At 39.9% G+C, this 15,662-nt stretch overlaps 1 protein-coding gene across 12 annotated transcripts in view; it reads left to right on the forward strand.

The window, feature by feature from the left end:
- adgrb3 (adhesion G protein-coupled receptor B3) overlaps window positions 1-15,662 on the forward strand; it is an 835,097-nt gene that overhangs the window by 368,612 nt on the left and 450,823 nt on the right. For 9 of the 12 annotated variants that reach the window (XM_063040268.1, XM_063040273.1, XM_063040274.1 and 6 more), the window contains 2 exons: window positions 1,981-2,142; window positions 6,609-6,773. In XM_063040268.1, the coding sequence (XP_062896338.1) occupies window positions 1,981-2,142; window positions 6,609-6,773 (327 nt within the window). The remainder of the gene's footprint in view (window positions 1-1,980; window positions 2,143-6,608; window positions 6,774-15,662) is intronic. The other 3 variants (XM_063040279.1, XM_063040278.1, XM_063040280.1) reach the window with 1 other exon arrangement.

Below are 15,662 nucleotides of genomic sequence, written 5' to 3' on the forward strand. Positions count from 1 at the left end.
TGCAATAAAGCTCAGGTGTAAAGATATACCTAATAAAGTGGCCACAGAGTGTATATTATGTCAGCTTCATTAAAACACCTGCTTTCTTTTTCTGGAGATCCTGGGCCTGAAGTGATCTTACTGATTGAAGTGGCAGTCATCTAGCCATTCTATAATTATTATTATGTCTCTCAGGTTTTGTTTCATCATTTTCAAAGATAACCACAGAGCCAAGTGTAAGACAGTTTATAACCCTGTAATTAATGTGTCAATGCATTTGAAAACAATTTAGATTATTATGATTCATAACTCAGTGGGTACATAATAACTAACAACACTGATACAACTTTCATTAAATGTTAATAAGACTCACCCATTGTTCCTTGGAGGTATAATTTTTGCTTGTTTCCTGACCTCTATTAATTTTGTCACAGCATTATTTCTCAAACATAAATGGGGTTCCCAATCTAAAGACCAAGAATTCTGGACCAGGCATGGTCTATAGTACTTTTGCACTGAAAGATCATATCTTACAAGGAAAAGATGAAGACAGAAGTCTGAAGTCAGGATTCTATCTGTTTCAGAAATACAATGCTGAGAGATCCCTCCAACTTCCCCCTCTGTTCTCCATCACGCTGCCGTCCATGTGGGCTTATCACAGTATGGACATCAATTCCCAGCACAGATAAAATTAGTTCAATAAAGCAATTAGCCAGTCCACGGAAGTTCCAAGGGCAGCTTTAAGACTACTAGAAATGTTTTTTTCCATCTCAGAAATGTGGCTGATTTCCAGTCAAGCTCCCAAGACATTTCAAATTTATCTACAGCAGCTAAAAACAATCTTTCCAGGAAGGCACCATTGATCAGGAGCCACTTATTGCAGAATTCACGGCACAATGAAGGCTGAACTTTCCACATAATTATCATTCCTAATCAGTTTTTGAGATCGATAAGAAGTCTTGACAACTGTTACCTTCAACATCCTCTTGATTATAGTTTCCATTTAGACCATAAGACATAGGAGCAGAAATAAACCATTCAGCCCATTGAGTCTTCTCCACCATTCCATCATGGCTGATTTATTATCCTCTCAACCTCTTTCTTCTGCATTCTTCCCGTAAATATTGACGCCCTGACTAATCAAGAATCTATCAACCTCCGCTTTGGATAAGTTTTATTTTATTTGGTAATACATCGTGAATTAGGCCCTTTCAGCCCTTTGAACCATGCCATGCAACTCCCGACAAACCCAATTAACCTTAACGTAATCACAGGACAATTTACAATGACCGATTAACCTACCCAGTACATCTTTGGACTATGGGAGGGAATGGAGCATCTGGGGATAACCCATACATTCCACAGTGAGGACGTACAGAGACTCCTTACAGAACAGTGCCAGAACTGAACTCCGAAATCCGGAACGCCCCAAGCTGTAGTAGTGTCGCGGTAACTACTTCATTACCATGATTCCCTATGATTTGTCCTCCACACCCAACTGTGGCAATGAATGCCACAGATTCTCCACCATCTGGCTAAAAAAAATTCCTCCTCATCTCTGTTCTAAAGGTACACTCTTGTATTCTAAGGCTCTGCACTCTTGGAAATATCTTCTCCACATCCACTGTAAATAGGCCTTTCAATATCTAATAGATTTCAATGAGATTTCCCCCTCCCCACCCTCCCCACCCTCCCCAATTCTTCTAAAGTCCCATGAGTATAGGCTCCAAGTCATCAAAAGCTTTTAAACATTAACCCTTTCATTTCCAGGATAATTCTCGTGAACCTCCTCTAGTCCTTCTCCAATGCAAGCACATCCTTTCTTAGAAAGGCGCCCCCCCAAAAAAAACTGTTCACAATATACCATGCCTTGTAAATCCTCAGCACAAGAATAAATTATGTGTGACACAAGATGTAAAATATCTTTATCTTGTTTATTTTGAAATGTGTTATATTATTTTAATGCTATTTAATAATTGGTCTGTCATCTTTTGTATACAGGAGACCCTGTTACAGAAGAATGGACCCAGTGGAGTATGTGTTCAGTAACATGTGGTCAAGGGTCGCAGGTGCGAACCAGAGCTTGTGTATCATCTTACGGGATACTGTGCAGCGTGCCTTTAAGAGAATCAAGGGTTTGCAATAACACTGTCCTCTGTCCAGGTAGTGTTAGCAATGGATGAGTAAAAGTATGGATGTTTAATTCTATGACTAGCTATAGACAAGAAGACAAAAAATCATTCACACATTCTTGCATTTTGCTCCTGCTGTCATTTGTTTTTACTCAGTATAATTAAATGTTTGGACATTTTACCTGTATAAGCTTAAAGCAGTGTGGAAATCAAAAACCTTTTAAATTGATGTCGCAGTGACTTGCTTTTGATTGACTTGCTGTGGTACAACGCACGCTCTGTGTGTGGCTAGGTCATATCAATTCTTTCAATTAGACCTGTAAGCAGATCACACTGTTTAGGCTAAAGCATCAGGTAAATTGGAGTATGTCTTGCCATTATGCTGCCATCAGTTTGTACAGATGCCTGTTCAGCAGTATTTATCTATTTCTTTGTTTCTGCACCTTTCTGTAAAATTTGAACTGTTTACATTCTGATTTTTTGAAAACTAGCTGGCATGCAAATAGGGCATTGTTGTTTGATAGAGATTGTTTGAATATTTTAAAATGACTTGCTGTTTTGATCAAGATCATCCATAATTAACCCGGCCACTTTACAGTGGAATTAACAGTGTAGAGGCAAACAAGAATGAAAAATATGCATTGCAAGGATAATATATATTTAATGGAAATGGATACTGAAAACTGCCAGCGCATGTTAGCATTTGATTAGGATTCTTAGCAGTAGAATAGAATAAATCAATGTAATTTACATTCCTACCAAATGCAGGAAAGGTCTGTTATATAACCACCAACAAATTCAACTCTCCTCCTCACACTCTGGCACTGTGATGTAAGTCATGTAAGCTGACAAATGTTGATTGACTCCAGGATTGGGTTACAAAATGTACAATCTTAAGACAGGCAAGGGTGAGGACTGGCACCTGTTCTGCCAAGTAAATAATAACTCCCATCCCAATGTCCTCACAGACACAATGGCATCACAGAAATGTTGCGCAGTTGTATGCGTTCTGGAAGAAGAGTATTTGCTGCTGAAGTGTACAGTTTATCAGCCTCCTAGCCTGAGGAAATGGCCAAACTCTCAGTGTCATGGTGTTCTTTGTTTCTGTTGGGTTTCAATTAAACCCCTGTAGAGGAAGACTGAAACACTGAGCATCTGGCTTTTACTGCTACACACAATACCAAGGAGTAAATGGCAGTAGTGTTGATAGAGTCTGTGGCCACTATTAACAACTAATTCTCCAGCATTTGCCACTGTCCTTGCTTTAGATCACGTTTATTTAAGCAATAAAAGGGCTGACTCTGATCCCAGGGAATGGACTGAGCTGAGTTGGATTGAACGATTCGACTGTCAGGTTAAGTCCTTCAAACTTAACTGCTTTGATTCAGTTGCTGCTACAAGGCACAAGGATGTTCTTTATTGCTAGCACGTTACTGCTTACCCGATAAATAAAGCTGAAAGCTAACATCCAAATCGAACTTTCCTGTCCAACACCACAGTTCTGCTAACTGTGCTTGACTTGCCAGAGGCACACAATGTAACATGGATGGCAAGCTTACCCAGGGGCTCAGCTGGGCCCAAGCTTCTCCCTCGGCCTATCTAAAGAAGGACAATGGGAATGCCACGGTAGTCACTCTCTAGGCTTGAAGAGTAATGCAACGGGAAATTATCCAGTTTTTCAGCTGCTTCCATTGATCCCTTCTTGAAAATTAATGAAAACTGGGTCAGACTCAGGTGTGATGCCACCATTGTTGAATAACCTAGAAGCTGTCAGTTTCCAGGAACCCTTTGAATAAGGTACACTCATGGTACACCGACACCTTAAACACAGGAAACGCAGGGGATCCAAATAACTGCAGATCTTATTTAGACACCCATAATGTTTTTGCTTGGGCCAGCTGGTGGTGTGGTGGCATCAGCACTGGGCTTCAAGGTGGATGGTCCTGAGTTCGAATCCAGGCAAATCTCACCTTGGGCAGCAGCAGCATAGTATCTGTGTAGAAGAAAGGCCTGGCAATCTACTTCTGTATCTTTCCAGGAAAACCCAATGGACAACTACACTATTCATAGGGTCACTGTGAGTCGACGGAACTCAACAACAATGTTTTGTTATTTTTAATATTTGTGGCTTAATACCAGAAATCCCCCTGTGATTTCTACCACTGTCTTGCTCCCCTCAGGCAATAATAACATTTATTTATTTCCAGTCTCCTGAGAGCATAAGATTGGCTGGTACTGAATCACATGCTGGCACTCTGTGATAGCCTCACCTAATGACACAACCACGTCGCCCGATCCTGGCACAACACTTTCCAGCAAATCTGAAAAAATAATGCATTTAGGATTATGTCATTCAGCTGTCACATATCAAGCAGTGATTAATGTTGTTCTGGTGGATCAGTGATACCATCAGGAGCAGGGGCAGGAAGCTTAAGTGCAGAGCCAGACTTTATCTTCCATCTCAGCCGCTTCAGTCTGATACAGCTGCTGCAGATTAAGATGCAGTCAGCTCTCTCCAGGCTGTGAGTTATTAACACATGAATTAGTTTTCTTTTCATGCAGTTTCTCTCAAAAACCTCCAAGCAATACATCACTAATTTGGAATCCCCTTCAGAGATCTGTCTTTTCTGATGACACAGAAATGTACAGGATTCACAGCATCATCAGTATCCTGCCCTAAAGGTGCTTGGTGCTGGCAGTTGTGCAGTATGAAATTTATGAATCCACATGTTTATATAAAATATTACATTTTTTATCTATTATTGTTCTTCGGGAAGGTGTGAAATATGCAAAACTCCATCTGCACCTCCATTTTTGCTAGCTTTTTCATATTAAGGAAGATTCCTTCTTTTAATAATTATGTCCATTCCTGTCCTGTCAGGATATAAAAATTAATTTAATTTCATTTTTAATAAATAGGAAGTCACTCAGAGCTCACTCACCCTGTTAGAACAAGCATGAGTGGGAGTTCAAATCCCAGCACGTAGCTGTGAATTCAAATAATCCTGTTATCAAAACAGAAAAGAAATGCTGGCCTGGTTTGTGATGACCATGAAATGACCAAATTGCAAGAGGAAAAAAATCCCATTTGATTCACTGATGTCCTTCAGGAAGTCTGGCATCCTCCTTTACTGCCAGTGTGCACTCCTGACTCATCAATGTAGCTGCCCCTTAACTCACAAGTTCAAGTTCAAGATTAATTGTCATTCAACCATACACATTTATACAGCTAAACAAAACTGTGTTCCGTCAGGGCTAAGGTGCAAAAAGCAGCACATACAGTTAAGATAGCACACGCTGTCAGAAAATAATATTAGCGCAAGTCTCTGAGTGGCATGGCCTGAAGATTGATGGTGCATGCGATGCTGTTCTGGAATGTTCTCAAGCAATGATGGATGGGCAATAAATATTGATGTTGTCAGCAATATCCCTGTGGGAAAAATAAATACAAATTTAAAAGTTGTCAATGTATCATAGTCATTAAATCGTAATCATGAATTTAATTTTTATCGAGATTCTACTACCTTGGTTCTTCCTCTTTATCTCCTCAACTAATACACAGTTATTGTCTTAATCCTTGGCCTCCCCAAAACTGTTCCCCAGCCAGGGAAATAAAATGAGGACCTGCTTTCAAGATTCAAGATTCAAATTTGTTTATTGTCCTTCATCAGTACACCAGTGTAAAGGAGAATAAAATGATTGTTACTCCAGATCCAATACAGCATAAAAAAACACACTAAGCATAAAGCAATAAATATAAATACATAAGATTAGCTTATGTACATGGATATGAATCAATTCTTCACAAGGAAAGAGTGAAGAGCATTACCAATATGCTCTTCCCTCTTTCCCTGTGAAGAATTGATTCATATCCATATAGATCCATGGAAGATGACCCAGTTGGAGAGTAATTGTTAAAGCCAGTGTTGTGGGACTGTTGACATTCTCTAAGTAATTCTAAAGCACATGCACACTCGCTCCACACTCACTGCTGATGTCACCACTTGCAACACCATGTTACAAATTAAGAAAATTACTCTCACTTATTTGACAAAATTATCATGTTATCAGCTTCTGCAAAGCATCAACCATTGTGTAAGTGAATGACTATATACTATTTTATTTTCATTCTTTGGGTTTTTTGGATTGACAGTAAAAATTACAGATTTTCATAATAAAATTACCTATGCTAAGAATTTTGTTTTTCCCAGTTCCTGACTGTTCCAGGAGTACGTAGAGGTGTTCCTGTCGAACCCCTTGCCCCTGCCACTAACCACCCCCCCCCGCCAGTAACTGGGAGATTGCAGTTATGTTCCATTTCACGTTTGTCAAGGAGCCATTATCAGTGGTATGTGGCATGAGGGAACAACGTTCCCCACACACAGTGCCTGCAGACACCACTCACATAAGCATAAGATATTCATCTCATCTTTTCAAATATATTATTGTAGTTGTGTCTAACCTCTGCTTTTACAAACTGCCTTTACTCTTTTGTAGTGCATGGCGTCTGGGAAGACTGGTCACCCTGGAGCTTATGCTCATTTACTTGTGGCAGAGGCCAGAGGACGAGGTCTAGGTCGTGCATTTCTCCTCAATATGGTGGGCGTGCATGTGATGGGCCAGAGTCGCAAACAAAGATGTGCAACATTGCTTTGTGCCCAGGTTAGTACAACACACAGTCATAAAGTAGGCTGTAAGTGCTCTGAAATACCATAGGTGCCATCCATTCATCCCTTAAGCCCATGCAGCCATTCAGTCAGGTCACAGTTCATCCATTTCTTCACTCCATGCAAATGCTGTGATCAATTACCTTTGATACCTGTGCCCAGCTAAAATTTATCAAGTGTGAAATGAAAACCAAAGCATCGACTGCTTTTTCAGTGAGAGGATTTCTGATTCATGAGTAGCTCCACTCTAATTTTAAGGTAATGCTTCCTTGCTTCCTGTAACAATAATTTTCCTTAGGTTATTGAAGGAATTTGCTATTAAAGTCATAGTTAATGATCCGTAATTTATCGCCCTACAATGTTAGTGAGGGAAAGCATTTGCCTCACTCCTCAGGGGTGGAGTGGAGCTGGTGATAGACGGTGGAAACTGGCTGATGTTTGAAAGCTGGCAATAAGTCAAGCTGCTATGAAATTAAGTGTTCCACAGATGTCTAAAAGGACAATACTGAAAGTCACCTTCAGTAATAATGCAATTTGCCATCATTCAATAGCACTTTCTTCATTGTGTACAAGGTTGGGACGTCATGTTGCATCTGCTAGGATCACAATGAAATATTGTGAAAGTTCTGTTTGCCACACTATAGGAAGGATGTGATAGCAATAGGGAGAGTGCAGAAGAGATTCACCAGGATGTTGCCAGGCATGAAGGGTAGAATTACAAGGAGAGATTGGATCGGCTGAGTTCATTCTCACTGGAATATAGGAAGTTGAGAAGTGACATTATTGATCTTTATAAAATTATGAGGGGCATAGATAGAGTTTTTCAGAAGTCTGAACTAGAGAGTACAGGATTAAGGTGAAATGGGTGAAATTGAAAAGAGATCTGAGAGGTAAGTTTTCCCACACAGAGAGTGAGGGTTATATGGAATGAGCTGCCAGAGATGGTGGAGGAAGATACAATTACAATGTTTAAAAGGCATTTGGAGGGTACTTCGAGAGGAAAAGCATAGAAGGATTATGGATCTAATGCAGGCAAATAGGATTGTGTAGACAAAGATTACAGTAGGTGTAGACAGGATGTACTATAAGGGCCTGTTTCGGTGATTCTTAAAATCGATCTTGATTTTACACAGTTAGACTTGCATACACTACTCACAGTTGTCAAGAGCAGGGGGATCTCGAACTATTGGTAAACATTAAGTGCAAGTGCAGTTCATTGGCTAGCTAGTTCATTTCATAGGGCAATTGAAAAGAAAATGGATATTTACGTAGTGCTGTACATGGACTTTGAGTGTCTCAAAGCACTTTACTATGAACAAACTACCTGTGAATTATTTCCAGCCTTATAATGGAAGGGATGCAGCAGCCAATTTGCAGACCTAAAGGTTACCTAAAACAACAATGTGGACAAAGACTAGATAATTGGGTTTCACTATAACGTTGATTGAGGGATTAGCACTGGAATAGTTTGAAAGCATTATGAATAGTTTGCTTGCTTCCTGTGTAGTGGCATCCACACCAGAATTTGAGGCAAATGGTTCCAGGTTTGAACTTGGCCAGCTCCTTGCACGCTTTCCATCCATGCTGGGTTGAGCATCAGCCTCATTAAAAAAAAATAAACAAATTCAAGGTTGCCGCCCAGTGCTCCACAAGTCATGGAGGGGAACAGCTACTTGCTGTGACGTAGAACCATAACATCTCATGCATCCATCTAAGCAAGTGTTGAACAAGAAGGTTCTCACTTTCATTGAACCTTTACAGACTGTAAAACACTGGCCTGATTCCACCTCTAGGACCAGTATTGAACCATAACAGTGTACAGCTTTATAGTCACCTTCACAGGTGTTAGCTATTATAGCTTCTAGGTTTGTAAAAATTAATATGTTTTAAAATCCAATTAATATTATTTTTTTTAAATGGGAACTTTCCAGTGTTAGATTCGCCTATAAAAGGAAATGTCCCCTCCATATAACACCATAGGTTCTTAAGACATAGAAGCAGAATTAGGCCATTTCATCTATCAGGTCTGCTCTGCCATTTGATCATGGTTGATTAATTATTCCCTCTCAACCCCACTCACCTGCCTTATCTCTATGACCTTTGACACCCTTACTAAACAAGGACCTATCAGCCTCCATTTTAAGATACACGTAATGGCTTAGACAGCCGTCTGTAGCAAAGAATTCTACAAATTCACCACCCTCTGGCTAAAGAAATACCTCCTCGTCTCCATTCTACCTATTAAGACCCCTCAGGATTTCATATTTTTCAATCAAGTCACCTATAAGTATGTAACTTTGCCAAATCTCAGTAAAACAAGGAACTGTTGATTTTTCACATGGAGTAACCCAAAGTCACAACATTGCATTATTGATCCTTGAAGTGTCATCCAGATTTAAAGGAAAGGTTCAGCAAGAATGGTCATTACCAGGATAGGATAAGTGACTTTCAGGGAGTCAGTACACGGCACACTTCACCAGAAATCAGGTCTTTTTTTTATGACCATTTATGAATTAGTTGTAATTCTATGGCAAACTAGTAACTGTTTTGATAGATGTTTATTTTGCCTGACGATACCATCAAGTGTCCCAATTTGCTGAGATTCCCAGCAAATAAAAACAACGTGCAAAGGAACTCAGTGAGCCGGGCTGCATTTCTAGAGGCAACTGGACCATTTGCCTAGACTGGGTCTACTGAGTTTCACAATTTGCTAGGTCAGTACTTAATACCATGAGGGTTGAATTTCCATAGTGCAGAGAAGGTGTTAACAACTGTTTTGATCATTGCAACTTCAGCACAAAATGGGCAGAAAGCCAAAATATGAGCTTTGAGGTCTCGTTTCTTATTTTTAAACAATGACCCCTAGTTCTACATTCCTCCATAAGAGGAAACATGCCCTCTGGATCCACACTGTCACAGCCACTCAGGTTTCCATAGATTTCAATTGTCACCTCTCACTTATCCAAACTCTAGTCTAGCCTAGCCACTTCAATTTTTCTTATAAGTCATCCCACACATATCAGGTATTAGTCTAGTTTACCTTCTCTGAACTGCTTCCATCATATTAACATACTTCCTTAAATGGAAACCAATATGATTCACAGTGGCCCAGATGTTATATCACCAATGTCCAATATAGCTGTGAAATAAACTTCCTACTTTTGTATACGCAGCCATGATTGTTTAGTGCATTCAGCATATGACAATTAAGAAAAATTCCTAGCCTGGTGAGTGGATGAGGCAAACAGTTTGCTTTATGCCAATTCCAAAGCTATATTTTACATATCTGCCCAGTGTTTTACTTTCTTACTTCGTTAATAATTGTAGAAGTCAATTAATTTTGTTTCCTTCTGCAGTATTTGTTTAATTAATCACACTTCTATTGGAATATATCAAGTTATTACCCTTTCTGTCCTTGGATTGATTTATTTCTTTTATTTTGAGATTCAGTATGGCAACAGGCCTTTCTAGCCCATGCCACCCACCTACACCCATGCGACCAATTAAGCTACTAACCTGTAGATCTTTGGAATGTGGGAGTAAACCAGAGCATCTGGAAGAAACCCAGGTAGTTATGGATAGAATGTACAGATTAGTTAGAGGCAGCGGCAGAACTGAACTCAGGTCACTGGCCTTTAAGAGTGTTACCCTAACGGCTATGCTACCATGCCACCCACAAATTTGCCAAGTATATTCCACTACCATCCAACATCAAAATTGCTGGCAGTGCTTGGGAAGTCAGCCAGCCAGGTGGATACCTAGCATGAGCTTCCTATTTTTATTTTTCCTGACTGCTACTGACTGGCCTTCTGTCCATTTTGTGCTGATTTTCCATGATTCTCAGTTCCATTTTTTTTATCTGAGGCTGGTGCTAATTGACTTTGCTGTTCTATACCATATGAACTAGTGGCTTTAAAGTGATAAAACACAAGCTCAAGGAGCTTGGGCGAGATTTGGAAGGTACACTCAGTGGCCAAATTATTAGATACACCCGTACACCTGCTCATTAATGCAAATATCTAAGCCAATCATGTAGCAGCAACTCAATGCATAAAAGCATACAGTCATGGTCAAGAGGTTCAGTTGTTGTTCAGACCAAACATCAGAATGGGGAGGAAATGCGATCTAAGTGATTTGACTGTGAAATGATTGCTGTTGTCAGCCAGGGTGGTTTGAGTATTTCAGAGTCTGCTGATCTCTGGGATTTTCACACACAACAGTTTCTAAAGTTTTCAGAGAATCATATGAAAAACAAACAAAAAACATCCAGTGAGCAGCAGTTCTGTTGGGAAAAACACTATGTTAATGAGAGAAGATTCAAGATTCAAAGATTCAAAAAACTTTATTGTCATTCTAACCATACATCAGCTCTGCAGGGCAGAATGAGACAACATTTCTCAGGGGCAGTGCAATCATAACATAACAAACGCAACACTAAATAATAAACATAACAATAACTAGTAAAACACAAAGGCCACATGTCAGTTAAAATCAGTTATAAGTGTCCAGTGCAAGTTAAAAGTGTCCAAAGCAGAGTCAGGTGGAGCAGCTATTTAGCAGTCTGACTGCCTGTGGGAGGAAGCTGTTTAGTAGCCTTGTGGTTTTAGTTTTGATGCTCGTGTAACGTTTGCCTGATGACAGAAGAACAAACAGTTCATGGAGAGGGTGTAAGGGGTCTTTAATGATGTACCGTGTCTTCTGGAGGCATCGACTCTGAAAGAGGTCTTGGACAGAAAGGTAGGGAGATCCCAATAACCTTCTCCGCTCCCCTAACCACCCTCTGCAAGGCTTTTTTGTTGATAGCACTGCAGCTGGAGTACTAGGTTGTGATGCAAAAGGTCAGCACACTCTCACCCACGCCTCTGTAGAATGTAGTTAAGATGTTAGTGGGGAATGATGCTTGTTTAAGCTTCCTCAGAAACTGCAATGGCCAGACTAGCTTAAGGTGACAACAGTAACTCAAATAACCATGCATTACAACAGAAGTGTGCAGAAAAGCATCTCTGTAACCACAAAGTGTTGAATATTGAAGTGGATGGGCTACAGCAGGAGAAGATCATGAACAAGAGATTCCTAATAAAGTGCTGACTTAATATAATAGGTCCAATGATCTACCTTTAAAGTAGGTTTTAATGAGGAGTGAAGTGACAGCAAGATTTAGGAATGTTTAGGAATTTCAGAGGTTCATACCAACAGTGCTGGAATAATGAAAACTGGATGGAAATGGAAATTGGCAAAGACCTTAGAGGATAGTGGGACCAGTGGAGATGGGTCAAATTTGACCACAGATGAATTTGCAAGCAGAGATGTAGATTTTTTTAAAATGAGATGTTGCTGGTGAACAAGGAAATGCAGGGGTGAGTTACAATGTGCGCAGCAGAGTTTTGGATAAGCTCACGTTTACAGAAGGTAAAGTCACACATCGAAATCATATGCAAAATGCTGTCTCTTCAACTGATGTTTCAGAATCAACACTAGAAGCATAATATTAAAAATGTTTAAGTCAGCAGCCAATATTCAGCTCAAAGAGTATTTGATACACTTTAGAAATGGCTGTGCTTCTACTGTTTGTGAAGTGAACTGGCAGCATCAAGTGGTGGAAGAGGGTTCTGCACCAAGTGTACTGAATCCACACAGAAGTATTACAGAATCATATGGCGTTAAAGAAGGCCACTCGGGCCACTGTGCCTGGACCAGCTGTCTGACAGAGCACTTAAAATCCAGTACATTTCCCCAACAGACCTGCAACTTCTTACTTTTTAAGTTTTGATTCAATTCTTCTGAATATTATCGTTCAATCCGTTCCCACCATCTTTTGGGTAGAGCATCCAAATCATTTTGTCATTTATCCTCCTGGATTTCTATTTGCCTGTTAACTATTTTAAATCTATGCCATTCAGTTACCAATTTCCAGCCCTCAGAAATGCATTCACCCCATCTATCATCCAAGGCCCATACGATTTTGAACAACTCAATTGAGGCCAGGTTATTTATCTAAGTTAAATATAGGGTTTATGGCTCCCTGAATAGACACCTCCAGTGGAAGTAAAGAAACAGACTAGACAGCCAGCGCCTTTATCCAAGGGCAGCAATAACTGATAGCAGAGGGCATAATTTTATGGTGATTGGAGGAAAGTATGGGGAGGGGGGATGTCAGAGATAGTGTTTTTTATACAGAGTGGGAAGAGCATGGTAGAGACAGACACATTAGGGACATTAAAGAGATTTTTAGATAGGCAAATGATGCCTATGTGGGAATTTTTACGTTAGATAGAGTGTGTTAAAAGATCGGCACAATATTGTGGGCCAAAGGGCCTGTACTGTGCTCTAATGTTGTATGTTCTAGCTGGATGGAGCTGTGCAACAGAGCTCATTTAAATGGAAGGATTGTTTCTTTTTCAACTGTTTATATGGCAACAGATCAAAAATGTTTTAATAGTGGTATTGATGAGAGGATGAGTCAGTTTACTGACAGATTTTGCTGATTCTGTTTGCATAAGAATAGATTTAACATCAGCAATGGTGATCGTTAACTGGATATGTTAATGCAGTTGAATCATTTCAGGATGTAGAAAAGATTCTGATAAAGTTCAAAGCTGTAGGATTTCAGTAGGGAGTTAAAAGAGGAAACTCTGAAGCCTTAGGCCACAGCAGCAAATGAAGACAGAATGAAAAATGGGCATCCAGCAATGACCGGAACTGAGAAGTGACTTTGTAACAAACAACATGTATATTAAAAAATTGTGGCAAATTGCAGCCTGATTATGAAAGAAAGACGTAATTGAAGGATTGTTAGTTATTTCAGAAATAGTCCGATCAAGTTTAAAAGCTTTCTCTCTCCTCTTCCAGCAATTAGTGTTTTTGTTCAGTGTTCAGATTTTCACACCTCTGAAATTATCTAAATGCAGAAATATGCAGCAAAGGAGAATCAGGACACAGGTCACTGCTCCCAATTTGTTATGCTCCTAGTTTCCTGGTCATTAAAGTTAATCACTCTTTGATGTGATTTAACACCAGATAATTAGTGGCAGTGTGTGGCAGTCTCCTAGGAGATAGGCTGACACAGATTAACTCTTTAATCACCATAGCACCAAGGGCAATATAAAAACAGGTCGGGCTGTTATTTCTCTGTGTAGTTTTTTTATTATTTGCTCAGATTGTGGGAAACACAGCATCATTGCAAAGTCCCTGGAGTGTTTTTTTCCCCAAAAGTTTTCAATCCACATAGATTGAGCCAACGTGTTTGAAATAACATCCTAATTGTAACACAGCACTGTTATTTTCAATATTGAAACACAAAGTAAAATAGTTTCACGAGAGCTTTTTAAGTCTAACAGAAATGTTTTCAATGGAAGTTTCTCTGTCTGCAACCCTGTGCTTTTCTAGAAGTGCCTCTGCTTGTGAGTTGCACTCAGCTCCCAATTAACTCAACATGGTCTCCCAAAGATGGAGTTTTACACCAATCAAACTCTAATGGATTGGTGCATGGAATTCTGAACCCATCACGGGACAAAGTTCGTGCAGTGAAGATCATTAAATATTAACAACAGGGAAAGGGACATTTGGCTGTTCCTAAAAGGGCTTTTCTATAATTCCTCTCTCTTCTCTGTCCTCATCGCCCTGCAAATCTCACCTGTACAACTAGTTATCCAATTCCTTCTGCATGTTCTAATTGAACCTCCCTCCATTTCTCTTTCTCACACTACATTACACATCACAGCAACTGTATGAACTATTTTGCAGGCTAAATGCATGGAGGATGGCTCCTGTGGCAGTGTTATCTGGAAATGGGTTCATATACCCAAGATAAGGGATCGGCCATTCATGAGAAGAAATTTCTCTCACCTAGTGGGAGATGAACCATGAGATCTAGGTACCTCAGTGTCTCTGTAGGTATATATAATACAGACAGCCATTGTTAGAGTTTTAGATGAGAGATGTGGCATCAGTATTGGGAAATTGGTGCTGAGCCAAGAGATCATCCAGACGTGAGAAGCGGGAAAAGCTAGCTGGCCAACCATTTTAATGCCTCTCTCTAACATCCTTGGAGAAAGAGGTGAGGATCTACCTTCTAGAACAGCAGTAGTTTTATCATGAAGAATATTTTTGTCCTGGTTGCTAGGACCCGAACCTACTTTTAGTGAAGGAATGGTGATATATTTCCAAATTAATGTGGCGATTTTCTTGGAATGAACATGACTGAAACTGCTCCCATGCACCTACACGTGATTGAAATGGAAGAATCATAGATTACTAAGTAATTTGCTGTAGCTCGCTTTGTATGTCACCACAAGCCAGGGGATGAAAAATTTAATGTTCGAGCAGTTTAAGAGTTTAGAAGAATGAGGGGTGATCTCATTTAAACCTGTTGAATATTGGAAGACCTAGATAGAGTGGATGTTTCCGATAGTGGGAGAGTCTAGGACCAAAGGGCACAGCCATTTAGAGCAGAGATGAGGATGAATTTCTTTAGCCAGCGGATTCCTTGTCGTAGAATTCCTTGTCACAGAATTCCTTGTCACAGGTGGTTGTGGAAGCCGAGTTATTGGATATGTTTAAAGGAGAGGTTGATAGATTCTTGATTAGTAAGAGCATCAAAGGTTACAGGAAGAAGGCAGAAGACAGGGTTGAGAAGGAAATTAAATCAGCCATGTTTAAACGGTGGATCAGACTTGATGGACCAGATGGCCTAATTGTGCTCCTATGTCTTAAGGTCCTACTTCTAATTCTCAAGGTCTTGGGTTCTGGACAACACTGAGTAGGCTCCCTGAATGCCTCAGTTTTTTTGTTCACCTCCAGCAGGAATCAACAAATAATAAAATTTATTCCAGGAGATTGTCATTTAGCATAAGATGCATTCCTGTCATAAGTTAAAAAGTAAACT

Source organism: Mobula hypostoma, chromosome 2 (assembly GCF_963921235.1).
Source record: "Mobula hypostoma chromosome 2, sMobHyp1.1, whole genome shotgun sequence".
NCBI classification, from domain to species: domain Eukaryota; kingdom Metazoa; phylum Chordata; class Chondrichthyes; order Myliobatiformes; family Myliobatidae; genus Mobula; species Mobula hypostoma.